At 40.2% G+C, this 16,467-nt stretch overlaps 1 protein-coding gene across 1 annotated transcript; it reads right to left on the bottom strand.

Moving 5' to 3' along the window:
* Nucleotides 1–411: 411 nt before the first annotated feature.
* Nucleotides 412–14,856, bottom strand: TMEM170B (transmembrane protein 170B). Its single transcript, XM_066188187.1, has 3 exons — nt 14,331–14,856; nt 6,609–6,779; nt 412–2,482 (listed from the first exon to the last, which is right to left on the bottom strand). Exons 1-3 carry the CDS (start codon nt 14,425–14,427, stop codon nt 2,352–2,354), a joined length of 399 nt encoding a protein of 132 aa, XP_066044284.1. The 5' UTR covers nt 14,428–14,856; the 3' UTR covers nt 412–2,351.
* Between the last annotated feature and the right edge of the window lie 1,611 nt (nt 14,857–16,467).

Raw genomic sequence — 16,467 nt, 5'->3', positions numbered from 1 at the left:
TCACTGGCACAGTAATTAAAATGAAGTTCATCAATACAAGCATATGTATCTCATCAGTTAGCAGCAGCCTGCTGTAGTGTAACTTAGTGAAAGTCAGCAAGCCATTGACCAGTGGCAGCGTAATAGCCTCCTATAAAAAAATAAGAATTGAGATGTTCAGGGAAATCTGGAACCTGTGAATAAGTTTCAGTGTGAGATAAAGGCAATCTAAATTACCGAACACAGTGCTTCATGATACAGTTGGTTTTGATCCAGACAAGAATTTCTACATTGTCAAATAAAATGTTTTAAAGTCTGTTGAACAAGACACCGCATCAAGAAACCAAATTAATTAGAAACAATAGAACAAGAATGAAGACGTGACAAATTCTCTCCCTTAAACGTATATGTAACAAGGCACATTAGGAGAAATATCTTCAATTACTTTATTATTCAATTTGACTTAAATACCTGAAACCAGTTTTCTCATATTTAAGACAATGGGGAGAAGTTTCAATTGCTTGTTACAGATGTCATAATTTCATTGTCTACTAAAGTGCAATGGTTGTGTGCCAAAAAGCATAAGCAGAAAGTAAAAGACAAAAGACAAAAAAAAAATAACAAAAAAGTTTTTGAAGACATTAAAAAACAGTGAGAGGATATGTACCCAGCCACATTTTTAAAGCAATTAAAAGTAAAAATAACACTGAAAATGTTTATAAACCTGTCTTTTAACTTGTTCCCTGCAAAGCCCATAATGTTGGATGCTTTCCAAACAAGACTTTGATGCTTTTAAAGAAAACAAATAATACTAGCATTCCTAGAACTTTACAAAAGTGTATGTGGAATAAGATGAAGGCAGACAAGTTAATTCATTTTATTTTGAAGTACTAAGCAATGACTGGATTGCAAGTTGTATTAAACATTTTCTTTTAGGTGTGCAGTAGGTGCCAGTGTTTGTGACAGTCCTGAAAGTCTTTTTGACATCATAACAGCAAAACCTTTGAGTGATTTATTCCCCATCATCATTAAGAGACTACTGCTGAAAAGCATTTAGTTGAGAAAAGATGTAAAAGATTCCTTATTCTACACAGAACTTTAGGCCCTTTAAATTTTGTATATCATAAATAATTAGTCATTATACTTAAAATTTCTCTTTACTCCAAACACTCACATTTATGACATTTCACATGCACAACACCACTCAGTCCCTTTTAAACCAGAAAAGCACAAACTACTGAAAGCTAAGCATTCGAAAGTTCCAGGTATCCTAATCTTTCCAAAGATACAAAGTGTTCAGAAACAAGGTAGTAAATACATTAGTGCTGCCCCACTTAACAAATTTTTGGAGTATGGTAATTATTTTATTACACTTGATATTTTTGTTCCTTAGAAAACCAACATATCATATTGTTACCCTTCTCCATTTTCCTCATAGGTGTATTCTCTGAGAGTTTTTTATATTTGTGTGTTCCTTACAGAATCCATCTGGGGCTAAGGGTCCTACCAGTGCTTAATTAAATATAGGGAGTTTATTTGCAATGTGTACCCTTTTTCTGAGGTTTGCAGAAGGGCTGGTAACCATCTGTGTGTCTAAGACAAAGTAATTCTAAGGAAAACATCAGTTTAAGATTTGTTTGTGCATACACAACAGCTTGTACTAAGTAACCTTCATCCAGTCTCCTTAAACTCCTGATTTTTGACAGGCTAAAATCACAAAGAAATGTGCCAAAGAAGAAAACTGCCATGAGCCATTCTTCACATCGTGCTAATTATATCAGGGTTGTTAAAGCTGTGGCTCTTAAGCCCCAACAAAATTAATCTACATTTGGAAACAGATCTAACAGTTGTTTTGAATGCTGAACAAGAATATTCAGCATTCAGAGAGATCCTTCTAATACACAAATTCAGTTAACTTTCTATTTCACCTGAATTCAAGGAGAATTGTGCACATTCACAGAATTCTTTTACATTCCAGAGCTTACCCAGCCACCCGCTCAGTACTAAACTCCAAGTTTGGCAACTTTTCAGGACAGCCTCTCTCTGTTTGATTCCAAGGTGTCAAGGACAGTGATCCCATCACCATCATGGCCCTGCCTGGCAGCTGCTGGAGGTGCTCCGTGTCTGCTGGGCACACAGGGATCCCCTCTGGCCCGTGTCGGAGGCACGTTAAGGCGCAGTGCAGGAGTGCAGCAGTTCCAACGCTAGAGGACAGCCTGCTCATTTGACTGAGCCTCGAGATTTGTAGTGCACTTTCCACATAGCTTCCTTCCTCTCGCACTAGAATTCGAGTTCATAAGCTGACGAATCCACTTTCAGGAAGCTTCTTCTCCAGGTTAAAGACGTTTCTCTCCCCCCTTTCTACATAAGTTTCAAAGCGTTGCAAGAATTCTTGAAAATGAGATAATTAATGTCAGAACTGTCTGTCCAACGCCAAAGACAAGAGCTTCTAGGGGAGCCATATTCTTTCCTGCTACTCTGTAAATTCCAGCTACTGCAGCACCTAAGAATCAAAAGGAAAACAATGATCAAACCACAGAAAAAGCCAAGGTTGAAATATGTGACAAATTATCTACTCTGTCTATGCGTCAGCTATTTATAGAACATTACCAAACACTGTATTACTTCATGGCATTACACAATTACCAGCCTTGCTTTTATTTTTATAGCTATATATAACCTTCAGGAATGATTTTCCCAACTGAACCAGATCAACTTTTCCATCACCAGTTTGACTTAAGAAAATTGAATCTTCTTGTTTCCCTGTACGCATCTTCAATTTTTCTTTTTTTTTTTTTTTTTTTTTTTTTTTTACATTTTTGGCTTTTTACTTTTCCCAGTTTGAAAAGGTAGCAAGACAATCCTCTAAAAATCGACCAAATCTGAAGAGTGGTTTAATGGTGTTTGTATAGGCAGGGAGAAGACAAGAACAATAAAGCTAGTGTCAACAAAACACACATTTACCAGCTTCATTTAATATTTCAGCTGAATAAACTGGTCACACTACATGAGTTCATTTTGACTTAAACTACTGAATTGTTAACAATTGTTTAGCAAATCCAGCAAAACATGAAAAAGGTCAAAGTACTGCAGTGTTTTCCATAAATGTGTATGAGAGGAAATTTCTAACCAATACAATTAGATTTTGAGCTACAGCACATCAAAAAAACCCCCAATAAACTCAACAGATCATTTTTCTTTTACATTGTGTGCCAATTCACATTTGAAATATAATATCAAGAGGCCAGGATCAACCCTAACCAAACCCAAAACTTAATTGTACATCTTCAGTATGCATTGTCTCAGATGCTATCTAGTCATAATTAAATGCCTTCAGAGATCACAGAGGCTTTTTCAGGCTCGGAGGGAACTGAAAAGTCATCACAATTTTTTAAAAGAATAGGCAAGAGCTAAAAAAATGGGATTTTTTTTTCGGTTTTGCACAGTAACTAACAGGAATAGTCTGCTGGAGTGATCAAAAATCCATTAGTGACACAGAAATACATTGAGTCCCAACAGATTTCCTGAAAGTACAATCAGCATCTGAATCGTCTGACACCTTCAAAAATGAACACCTCAGTTTTACAATAACTTTAGGAAGAGTAGAATTTACTAATGACTGTGGCTATAACAGTACCTACAAACTCTATTAATCATACTGTTAGGCAATTTCCGGGTTAATTTATTTTTATTCTTGTTTTGTTTTTTTGAGGTGGTTTTTTTTTGTTGTTGTTGTTGTTGTTGTTGTTGTTGTTGTTAAGAAAACATCATATTCTGCAAGTATATTTTGTCTGAAATATTCAAGGCAAAATATCTCACCAGAAGGCTAGCCTTATGGTATTTCACTCTGCTACCTTTCATAAGCTTTTCCATTTGTTCCTTGACTAGCTACTGTCAAAAACTGAAAGACATCCTTTAGACTGAGCCCACTACTGACATTAAAATTACTTTTCAGATTGAACTGTCAAAGTGAATTCAAACTGGCCAAAAATGTATACCATAATTGTCACTACTAGATCAATAACAGAAATTCTGGGCTTCGAGAAAACACTGAAATATTCTGGGAAGTATCCAGAATAAAACAATAAAAATTTGGAGGTTTGCTAATTATGTATCATTACACAAATACCAGTGTGCAGTACAACCTGTAATGCATAACCCAGCAGAGCTGGTATAGAGCCAAAAGTATGTACAATAGGCTGCCAACGAGGGAAATGAGAATATGTCACCAAAAAGGAGTGTGCTGTGGAAGAGAAGGAAGGACAGACACTTCTGGTTCAAATACAACTAAAGTCCTTGCCTTAAGCTGCCTGGTATTTATATATTCTTGTTTGGCTTTGTGGTACTTTTTTTGGTTGTTGTTTTGTGGGTTTGTTTGTTTATTTTGCTGGGTTTTGGTTTAGTTTTTTTGTTGGGTTTTTCTTTTTTACTGTATCACCTGCTGTTAGTAATTTTTCAATACCTTTTCTAATAATCCCTAATTTCCATTATTTTTTCAAAGCTTAGAAATGGAGGAGCCTCCTGCTTTTCATTATTCTGGTAAAAAGGTCCCAGATCATCAGAAAGTTTGAAAGATCTCCCTGAGCAAAATCAAACTTACATTGTGCAGTAGTCTATACTGCCTTCATTCTCCTACACAAACAGTGCAGAAGACTGGAAATACAAAGTGGAAACTGAAGTCAGTTTGTTTTTTCAATTTCTTAAGCACTGGACCAGGCATATTCAAATAGTTGATATTTCAACTTGCATCTCCCAGTTTGCAACACAATGGCTATTAAAAATCCTCTTTAATATTTGATCATCATAATTTGCCTTCAAAAGCTCCCCACAGAATTTCTTTCAGTATGAAACAACTGAGTTCTGGTCAGAAACAAAAAATACTTCAAGATAAAAGTCCTTGCCTAAGCAAGTTGCAATGCTCTGCGCAAAACCTTTGGGAACAGCATAACAAGTCTACAGTCTAAGCTTAGAGAAGTTCTCAGATGAATATGCACACAAGCAGGACTGCTTACGTGCTATATGTTTTGACCTGCAAAACTGGATGCCAAAAATATAACTGTGTTGCTCCTCTTCTTATGCAAAGATAAAAGACAAAGTAATTTCATTTGAGAGACGCTGATCCTGAAACCTCCCCACCCACAGAAAGCTGTGAAAGTGCTCTGCTTGGATCTTTCAATGCCACATTTCTTAACTTCAGTTCTTCAGAAATGCTCATGCATGGCTGACCTTGTAACAGGCCACTACCATTTTAATCCTAAAACAAAATCAGCATAACATCTAACACAAGGCACTCAACTAGTTCCAACTTATCTTAGCAAAAACACCCAAAAGACCAACCTTCTCCCTCCAAAACCCAACGAAAAGTAGTTATACTGATCTATACTCTGTTAAATGGTGGAAATCCTAAGCTGAGAAATCCGTAGCAATTGAAAAAACCTTTTGAGGGAAGTCTTAGTGAAACTTCTCATGACATTTGCATTTTTATTTAACCTTGAAAAACAATAGTCAGGAAGGTCTTTCAGGAGCAATTAAGAAATAATCTGTCACAAATCCTCTAAGAATGGGGCCAAAGCTGATAGTAATACCACTATTCTGATAACTTGGGCAGAACACAGGGAAACCAAAATGAAAGGTGGGAAGTTTTGCCTTCAGACTATATGGTAGTTGCTAGATTTATGGTTTTTTACCCTCAGAGACCTTTCAAGTTAGGCAATCTTTTCTGCAACACTGAATACTTCGGGCAGAAACTACTGCTCAGTTAACATAGGCACCATTCAATACATGGATTTTAATGCTGAGAACTCCTTACCAGCACTGTTCCAGACAAGCAAAAAAATAACATTGAAAAAATTTCCCAAAAAAATAACATTCACTATTCCCCCCCCCCCCCCAACAGAAAATTCAGCATGTTCCTACTCACTTGGGAAAGCTACCATAGTCTATTTATAAGTTTGATAAACAGAGCTGGATATGATAAAACCAAAGAATGAATAAAGTCTCCTACAGGTTTTATGGCCCATATTTCAATGCTGACATAGATAATGGAATTTCTTGGGAAAGATGGATAAGCAGCATCTGATACCAGTCACTCTAGATGAAGAGAGATGAGCAGCATTTCCTCAAAACATTCTTGGCAACACCACTTGTGTCATATTTGGTCAGGTGTAACCCTTCCACACTTTACTACATAATACACTCCTACTTTCTGCAACGTTTTAAACATGAGTGTGGTTTTTAAGGACAGCTCTGTGAACCTTTGGGCTTTAACAGAAAAAATGGTTGCATCTATCTGAGGATACAATGTCAAGAAATAAAAAAAGTATCCTAAGTGGTAGCCATTCTGTTAATACCATAAGAAACTCTGTAACAGATGCCCTTTCCAAACAGCATTTCACCTAGAACAAAAGCAAAGCTTAATTTTTTTTTTTTTTTGGGGGGGGGGGGGGACTCACTCTATAACTATTGCAAAATCCTTAATGAATAATTAACAATTAACTAAGAAAAGCAGTTTTGTTTTGGTTGTTTTTTCTTTTTTTTTTTTTTTATTTTAAGTTAGATGTAAAAGAAGAAATTTAAAAAACCCAAAACAACAAATAAACCCACCCAAACAAGAACAAAGGCAGACTTACTGGTTATCATTGCTCCAGTTATAGAACCCAGAAATCCAATGCTGACCACAATGACAGAGATCAGTCTCCCTTGCCTATGCCTCTGCAGCATCACAAACATTAATACTCCCACAGCACCATGGACAAAGAGAGAGGAGAAGAGCGCCCAGAGGAAAACCCAGTACCACATCTCTGAAAGAAAGCAGTCAAATAAAGGGTTAATATTTTTTAGGTAAGAACGTCATGAGTAAGAAACTTTAAAGCATTGCAAACAACCAACAGTAAGAGAAAAGCAAAACTGATTTCCATCTTGAAAGTGATACATGTGACACTATCAGCACATGCTCAAGACTCTTTCCTCATTTCAGCATTCTCCTAATCCTAATAAAGGATTAGCTGTATTATGTTAAAAATTATAAAAAAGATTCTGGCAAAAATCTCAATTCAGATATATTTTTACAAGTAGCCATAATTCCTTTAATGGCTTCTTTAAATAGTGTTGATTTCAATTTCTAAGTAGGCATTGTAACTGCTTCTGCAGAATGAAATACCCTCTGACACAAAGACTGAAGGAGGAAAAAGTCAAGAACTGGTCTGGGGTTTGTCTGGGTTGTGAATTTTATTTTGGGGTGGGTGTGGATCTTTTGTTGTTTCCCAGCCCCTCACCCCCACAAATAAGAGACAGCATCAGGTAACATCAGATGGGAAAACTGAGATTAAAGACTTTAGCTTATCTACACCCAGGAGCTGTAACAGAGTGTTCTATCTAATTAGCTTCAAAGATGCAAATAAAAACACTATAATTTTAACACATCTAACTCCTTGCTTCTAATAGCTTAGTACAAAACTTCAGAGAAAGGTAGTGACTATTATTTAAATTACTAAAAAGGGCATCAGATCATGAGAATGTTGGGAGCACAAACATTTCTTTGAAGAATGGCAGACATGATGAGCACCTTCAAAGAAAAGAGCTGGAACCCATCAGTGGAGCTGCGTTATACAATAACTCAAGAACCTTTCTCACTTTCTAAAAACATTCTATAAATCAAAAGGGTGAGTAAATAAAAGAAAAAAAATGTTAAAATCAAGTACAGGAGGTACGTATCATTACAGAATTTAGCAAATTCAGGTACATTTTCCATAATCCCATGACACTGTCATTAATTCAGTTTTTGCTGCAGTTCCCTCTCAAAAATAGAACAAAACAAAAAAGTCCAGCCTCCTTACAAAAGCAAGATACTTACTGCTTATGAGGCAAGCCTGTATTAATGTAGCTTGACTCATATCAACTATCTGAGAAAAAAAAATAACCCAATCAGCTACCTTAAAAAATACTGAGCAGCACAAAACATACTGTGAAAAGATGCTGAGAAAAAAAAGTTGCTACACAATAACCACAGCCCTGGAAGTCCACTGTCAGCAGGATGTCTATATAGATAGCACAGATACAGAGTTTAAGGGGGTTTTTTATTTAGCAGTACTTTGGGAGTAGCTCAAGCCTTCCCCTTTCACACAGGCATAAATGGCAACACTATGTCTCCCCAAGGATGTACAAGTCCTCTAAATCATGATAGCCAAAAAGTTCTTTTAAGAGAGCAGCAAGGAAAGTGGCCAGAAAATCTACATCCAATTAATACTTCACCTACAGTTCAAGGTGCAACTTTTCCTCCTGAGTGCCTGGATAAATGCGCCCACATCCTGAGGGTGGCTCAGAACAGCTCTCCTGAGATCCTTCATTCCTGGCCCCAAAATGGGTCTCAAAAATCTTGGCAAACGGATAGTGAGCACGGTACTGTTCCACTAAACGAATGTCTCATCATTCCCAGAAGCTACTGTGACAGAACAGTGGCAGGAGTGTCAAGTAGTCACTCCACACACCCCCTCACTGAAATTAAGAAAGACTGACTGACTGATCTGTGGGAGGGGAACCTGTCCTGCTGTCCTAACAGGCCTCGTCCATTACTAGCACACTTTGGGTGTTTCCACTGTATTATTCAAGTGGAAGCTCATGAACAAGAGGAATAACCAAAGATCTACCAATAGAGAACACAGCAGCCCTGCCAGACCTACAGTTTGACAACAGGGAAACAAACCTCAGGGTTTATTAACCAATCTGGACCAAGAAAGCCTGTGGGAATCTGACATTGTCATACCCCATAATTTCTACAGGATTTGTTAGGCACTACACCACCTTTTAGGAAATTGGTGTTTGTAGGCATTGTCAACCTTTATCAGGTAGAAAAGACAAATTACTTCCAGTCTTAGGAAAACTCACCAGGATGACTATATTTTTAGAAGAAAATGAAAGCTTATGGGAAGGCTAACTACTCCCCTGTAACTAAGAAACCAAAAATATTTACAAACTCTAACACAACAAAATAGCTCCACAGTGAGCAACTATCTTCGGTCTTATTTATGTTCCAAATAAGGCTCAAGGAAAATTAACATCACCCCCCACTTTATATTTAGGTCAGGAGGCTTAAGAATAGAACCAGCACCAAAATGTTCTGTTGGCTAAAGAAATATAAACTTCAGTTCTTTGCTACACACTTTCTCCTCCTCCTCCTTGAAAGCAGCAGGCATATTGAAAAGGAAATTAGAGAACATCCAGAAATATTCCTTGTTTGACACAAAAGCAGCTGGAGCTTTGTTAAACTATGACCTCTCTTCATTAAAACATCACCTAGGTTTTAGGAGCTGAAACAGGACAAATCATCCCAAGCACCTTCCCTAGGAAAGGCCAGAAGTTATCCTTTCTTATCCTCCTTTATTTACTCTTTCTATGCCTGCTAGTTCAACACAGCCATTTATTTACTTCTGCTCGTTGGGTGAGTGATGAAGCCAAACAAATAAGTTGTTTAGCAGGGAACAAGGTAAGGAGAGAGAGACAACCTTTCAAGCAAAGCAAATTAGAGGAGACCTTAAGCTCCATTCACCTAGAGGACAACGCAGATACTCTTATCCTGATATGGTGAGGGCAGAGAATTATTCATGTTCCGTAAAATTCAGTATCATCTAACCCCTGAATCATGAAGAGAGATGGCTCTCAAAAACAGTATGTTAGAGTAACACTGAAACACAAAAAGAATGGGTTGGAAATAAAACTGAGAGGTGCCACAAAAAAACAGAGAAAGAGAATATGGACCTCTGAACACAAATAGTCAGGACTTCACTTGTTAAAAATGACTGAGTAGTTTGATTGCTGAATTGACTTGCAGTATCTCTAAGGAAGAGGAAGTGAGACTGAAGTGTCTCAGCTATTTACGTCCTACACACTGACTGATGCTTGAAGCAGCATAAATTTATGTATTTCTACCCTGACAAAAAAAAAGCACAGTCCAATTTCTGTCTTTGTGCAGCTATTCTAATTAGCTGGCTCTTTTGACAACATGAGCTGCACAGAGTACTTTGCTGTTGTGGAGGTAATGATTTGCCTATAGCTGTCAGAGAGTTTCAAATACTCACCTAGCCTCAGATTATTTAGTCATGCCCTCAAAGAGCATCCCTAAAGAGACATGAAGAGTATAAAATAAAAAAAAAAATTAAAAACCCCAAAACAAAAACAAAACAAAAAACCCCCAAACAAAAATCCAAACAAAAAACCCCACCCAAATGCTTGCAAATTCCTTTGCTTGCCCCTAAGAAAATTTCAGAGTTCACTGTTCGTGTATCCAAATTACTTAAAATCACCAAAACACAACACACATGTATCAAAACTCCACAGTTCCCAGAGAAATACAGGAACTAGAGAAGGCCCAGTAGTTTACAAGCACAGTGACATTCAGTATATTGCAAAGATGTCACAGCTCTTCTAATAAGAACAACTGAGATTCCGTTTTTATGTTTAAAATTATTAGTGCTTAAACTGAAAAGAAGATTTAAGATAGTGTTTATATTCCTTTCCTCTGGTTTGCCTTAGCTGGGGAATTTCTTCCTATCAGAAAAGCTGCAAGGCTCAAATACCTTGTAATTAATGCCCAATCACACCAGTTTTAGAGTACTTTGTTAACTTTGATATTCATACATATCAGATAGATATCATGCACACATTATGTTCATGTACTACAGATACACATTATACATATATCAGTGTAGGCATACACAACATTAAAGATTAGGAAAAGTCTTTTTAAAGCATGTTATTGTTCAGAATAACGATCATATCACTTCCATCTTATCAAGACTTGAAGTTGCACTCCATCAACAGCTTCATCTTACACAAGTAGATAAATGATAACATTTCAAATATTATCTATATATATACCAATATGCTGTCCTACTGCCACTCATCTTCAGTAAACATGGAGTATCTCCTCAGTCCTTTATCTTCAGCACTTTTCCTCTAGCTCTAAGCTTGTTTTGCCAGATGAATAATGATTGCCTACAACATGTCATAAATCAAGTGATTACTCCAAAACAAAGGGTCTCTCTCCATTCTAAGCCCAGAACCCAGCCTACTACTATTAGCTGCAGAGGTAAGTCAAGCAATAAGCACCTGTACTAAGAATACAAAAACACAAATTTAAGTCAACAAGGTAGCACATGTCAAATTTAGAATTAGAAAAAAAGTATTGGTACAATCCAGAGCTAATAAACTCAAAGCACTCAGATGAAGTGACAGCATATGATACCTGCAAATGTAACTCTGCTCTTTACATGCTACATTTTTTTTTCTTCAGCACCAGGTCCTGTCCTTAATTATTGTATTAAGTGGTACTTTCTAAGTTATCAACAATACAGTCAAATTGTTGTTTGGAGACGATAACATTTTTGCTTCTTTAAGTGTGAAAAAAGCACTTTGCTGAGGGGCATTTAAATCTCAAATTACAGACTACTCCTCTCAAGTAACAGCATAGGGAGCAAAGAAAAACCAGACAATCTGGGACAAATGAGCACAGGATGGAGCTTAGGAGCTTCTATTAGGAGAAATATTGCCAAGTCCTTTATTGTGGAAGCAGCCATTAAATTTTTTTTATTTTACTGGATACCAATAATGGTGGGGGTTTTTTCCTCCTTTTTCAGTTCAAATTCAGCTGCGACCTGATTTGTTCTGGTAAACCCTGATCTAGCACTAACTCTAAAACACAACTGGTTCATATAAAGGGGGTGTTCTTGGGATTTACTGGAGGATGTAACAAAGAGTGAGGCAAAAGCCACCCCACCTCTCCCACAGTTCCTAAAGCCTTACTTCCACCTCCCAAAAGAGGTCAGGAAGATAGGAACCAAGCACATCATGGTGATGAGTCATTGCTCAGGTAAAAGAACAACAGGTTTAACTGTTACAGGGCATGATGTGTTTGTGGTAGCAATGAACTTGTCTGTGGTCTCCTGGGTATTTGAGGCCACGAACGAAAGACGGGATTTCCTTTTTTTTGGTTTTTATGTTGAACCTGATTCTTATATACCATGTAAAAATAATCTTTCAGTTTCTCATTGACAGGAAAAAGAACCCACCAAAACTAAGCTGTGAATGGGTATGAAGCATTCCTGGCTTAGGCTGGAGTTCATATCAGGACCCTGTCGAAAATTTCAGAAAATTAACATATTTTTAAGAAGGATGCTGATAAAATTTTGCAACGTGTTTGTGAAAACATAATCAATATGGTTTATCTGAAGGGGGTAAATCTTTACTTATGCACCTTAGAAGTCCAGTTCAGAGCACAAGTTTAAGTGCAAAAGTAAACACAAGGCAGTCTGGAATATTCATGGAACATGGTATAATAATGCTTTCCTTTTCCTTTCCTAATATTCTGCTGAAGTTTCTCCTTATACCTAACAGAGGTGCAAAAGGGAATGGATTAAGTAGTCAAAGAAGATAAACTCATTCACAAACCTATTTTCTTAGCAGGGAAAAGAACAGAAATTCTGGTTTTGAACAAAGTTTACTTCAATAAGTAGCAAGAAAGGGCTTATGTAACTAGTTCAGCTTTTTGTTAATATCAGAGATTGTATCAATATATATTCTATCCTGTGGAAAAGATTTTTAAGTCCAGTGCAAGTTTTGGACTGTTGACAGCCCATGAAAAGGGGCTGTCAACAGGTTATAGCTGTAAGAGTAGCCTGCATTTAAGCATCAGTTTAGAAACTGCAACTACAACTGGCAGTGACACATTCTCCAACAACACTATGATGGATAAAAAAAAATATCTTTCATATTTTTTAAGTTAAAAAGCAAAAACATTCCCCCTTAAAAGTGCCTTATGCTAGCCCTCATCTTATTGCAAAACCACGGAGAAATGAGCTGGTTTTAACTCTCAGCACCGAATTTCACAGAAATGCCTATGTTGCATAATGATCTAATAAGAAAAACTTTATAGAGGATGTCTGGCACAAAGCAAGGTGAAATCCATTGTGAACTTTTTCCTTCAAGAGCACAAGTTTTTAAAATAGGGTTGTTTAAGTAACTACTCAGGAAGTGAGCTGTATTTAGTGTGTCACCACACTAATACCTGGTAATTTTAATTATCAGACACACACTCCAAAGTTCATAGATCAGATAAATATGAAAAGGTTAATCTTTTTTATTACACTAAGATGCATCCTGAAAGTTAAAAGAACAAAAAAGATGATCACTGTTTGCTTCAGCTACACCTCTATTTTCATCCCCCTTCTATTTCCATCACACTTCTTCCACCTTTAAAAGACTAAAAAAGAAAACAGAATATTAACCATTACTATGGAGTGCAAAAAGATGACATAATATTCTTTCATAAGTATTAGAATATTTCCATAACTGTTTAACACCTACCCCTACTCAACATTTTCCACTAATCTGTCACCAGCTAATACACCCCTACAACGAGCAGAAAGAATTTACTCAGTTACATCTCTGCTGCTGACACCCAATCCCTGCTTATTCAGAGCTGAAGGTTATGCTTTTCTTTACACATGGACAGAAAAAGAGAAGATTCCCCCCTCCACTGTATTCCTTGGCTAGTCCACATCCATTTTGCAGCCTGAGATTGAGCAGAAAAAAGCCAGTTCTTGCCAAAAGCCAGCCAAAGCTTCCCTCTCTTAACGGGGGGTGAGGGAGGACCTGACTCTACTTTGGCTTACAGAATTTTTTCCTAACAGCTCATTCTTTAAGAACCCCAGATGGTTAAGGTTACCTGTGAGAAACAACTGCCACCTCACTCACTCCCACAGGTCTCCCTGTCCACAGGTACACTCAGGGGTAGTGGGGGAAGTCTCCGATTGTCCACGTTCAATTTTATGGTTCTCTGGTTGGTTTTTTTTTATATCTCTTTGTCAAATGCCAATGAGCATATATCCGCAAGGGGAAGATATAAAACTAAAAACCAACCACCTCCGCAAACATACTCCAGCCTTCCATACACACTTATACGATCACACACACTTTCTACAATCCTTCACTCATACACAGGTACCCATCACTCGCATACACACACCCCATGCCATTATTTTATTATATATGGGCGCAGAAAAGCAAACGAGCACATCCCACACGCTCATGTCCTTTGCATGGGCAGGCATCCCAGACACCAGGCACACACCCCAGCCCAACCAACACCTCACACCCCGCCCGATCTCTTGGACCCCACAGCAGGCGCACACACACGATACACCTGCTGACAGAACACGCACGTAGGCATCCGGAGAGACTCGGGAACACAAACACCAGCCCTCCCTCGGCGCAGCACACAGGGAGACCACCGCTACCCCCACGCCCTCCATTGTGCTCCAGCCCCGGAGCGCACCCCGGCACCCGCTCGGCCCCGTTACCCGTGAGGCTGCGGAGGACGGTGCCGTGAGCCCACAGGCTCAGCACTTGCTGCACCGACAGGTTGATCATGGAGTTGTCCCCCGCTTCCACCTTCATGGTGCCGCCGCCGGGCGGGGTCCGGCAGCCGCCGGACCGCGGGGCGAGAGGGAGACGGCGGCGGCGAGGAGCGAGAGGGCGGGGAGGCGGCGAAGGGAGCTCCGCGCCGCGGGGGAGACATCGAGGACGGAGTGGGGGAGGCGGCGGCCGGGGGGGATCTCGGGCGAGGAGGGGAGCCGGCCGCTGGCGCTTCCCCTCCGCTCAGGGGCAGGGCCGGGCGGCGGAGTCCATCATCACCATCACCACCATCATCATCGTCGCCGTCTCCGCCTCCTCCATCAGCAGCGGTCGCCGCCGCCTCGCCGGCGGCATCGTCACCCCCGTCACCGGCATCACCTGGAGCGAGGGCGGGGCGGCCGCGGGCCGTCCCTCAGGCGGGCGGCTCCATGCGGGAGCAGCGGCGGCAGCGGGAGGCTCCCGGCGGCAGCGGCTGCCGGAGGGGAGGGGGAGGGAGCAGCGGGAACGGGAGCGGAGCGGCGGGAGCGGGGTCAGCCCCGCGCAGGCGCGGCGGGAGGAGCCGGGGGGCGCGGGCTCCTCCCACCAAACGGAGAACCCGAATTCGGAATCGCGGTTTGACTCCGAGAGAGCGGGAAAGACCGGGCATGTCGTGGACGCCCAAGGAAACTTGCGTTAGCAAGAAGTGAGTCAAATAAAATCTACGTACACCTATGGGTAGACTGGAAGGGGAAAATTAAGTGATAACACTCCATGGTATCAAAGCTGGTATTTAAGTTGATGCTGATGAGTGCGTTAAACATCGGAGAAGAGCAAAATGCGGAATGTGAATTGTGATGAGAGCGGTGTTTTCACCTCGCTGCTCACAGCGTTGGCACACGGGGCACCAGAAAGCGCGGGCGGACGCTGCTCCGCGGGTGCCTCGGCGGGATGTGGGGACGCAGTCCCGGGGGAACAGCACGGGACAGGCCCCAGAGAGCGGCGCGCACAGGGCGGATGGGGCTCGGGGTGCCGCAGCTGCCGGAGCTCAGGGGACAGCACGAGTCGCAGCGGAGGAGCTGTCATCCCGAGCTGTCATCCCGAGACAACATCCAGGCAACGCCCCGTGACGTCCCTGCCTGTCCCTTTGAACCTCGGAGCTCCACCGCAACTGTGCCCGCAGATTAAAGCCACCGAAAGTTAGAAGACGTCAGAAGTCGTGAGAGAATCTTTATTCCGTGCCTTTGGTTTCTTTAAGGAATAAAGGAAGAGAGTCTTTAGGCTGGACACGGTGGCTTTTGAAGCACGGGATGCTCGGTGCTTAGCGATGTAAAAGCCAGCAATCATCCCCCATCCGTTCTTAAATACGCATCCCTAGACCACATGGAGTGCACGCACTTCCTCGTTGGCATTTCTTCAACGGTGCTTGCTGCACTACTTCGTAAACGTCATTTTATGTCAGCATCCTTTGATGGAAAGGGTTGGAGAGGCAGAGCAACTCATAATAAAATTTGCAATTTATAGATGAAGAGCCATGACAGATAAATCAACTAATATCCTGCTTGATGCCAATGACCCGATTTTTTTTCAGATAGATTTTTGCAGGATGTCTGATTCAGGGGAGTGCTTCCAAAGCCTTTTGCAACTGACAGTGCTTGGCATTTCTGCAAGTAGGTATCAAGCCAGGCAACGAGAAATTCACAGAGAACAGCTCCCTAGAGGGCTCTGGGTTTCACTGATTAAGCATGGGATCACTGATGGAGAAAGAACTCAGCTGCTGGGCCAGGACCCTGCTCCATGATCAAGGGAATGTCCTCTATCTTCCTCTTCTTGTAATCCCGCCACTCTACAGCTGCATAATTCATGTCATACAGAAAACATTTCCCTTCATTATACAGTGGTGATTCATTTTTAGGGCAGAATTATTCTATACTTGGAGTAGGGCTTAGTGAGAAAATAGCATATAATTTAAGTTTGAATGTGAAACATACAATGAATTGTTTAGGAGCAGTTTTTCTCGTTCATTCTTTTTAACTTCTGCATGCCAAACTTTGAGAAAACAAACATTTTTAGATGTCCTTAAAAAAAACCACAAAACAACCCACA

Source organism: Chamaea fasciata, unplaced genomic scaffold, assembly GCF_029207755.1.
Source record: "Chamaea fasciata isolate MVZ Bird 193981 ecotype frontalis unplaced genomic scaffold, bChaFas1.0.hap1 SCAF_1, whole genome shotgun sequence".
In the NCBI taxonomy this organism is placed as follows: domain Eukaryota; kingdom Metazoa; phylum Chordata; class Aves; order Passeriformes; family Sylviidae; genus Chamaea; species Chamaea fasciata.
Note: the sequence above shows the minus strand (reverse complement) of the source record. Positions and strands in the feature narration are given on the sequence as shown.

Bases quoted from the DNA above. Each gene is read 5' to 3' on its own strand.
- TMEM170B (XM_066188187.1), bottom strand. From the start codon at position 14,427: ATGAAGGTGGAAGCGGGGGACAACTCCATGATCAACCTGTCGGTGCAG. The intron at 6,780-14,330 runs GTAACGGGGCCG...GCTTTCTTTCAG, and splicing joins CGTCCTCCGCAGCCTCACGG to AGATGTGGTACTGGGTTTTC. The intron at 2,483-6,608 runs GTAAGTCTGCCT...TTTGATTCTTAG, and splicing joins AACTGGAGCAATGATAACCA to GTGCTGCAGTAGCTGGAATT.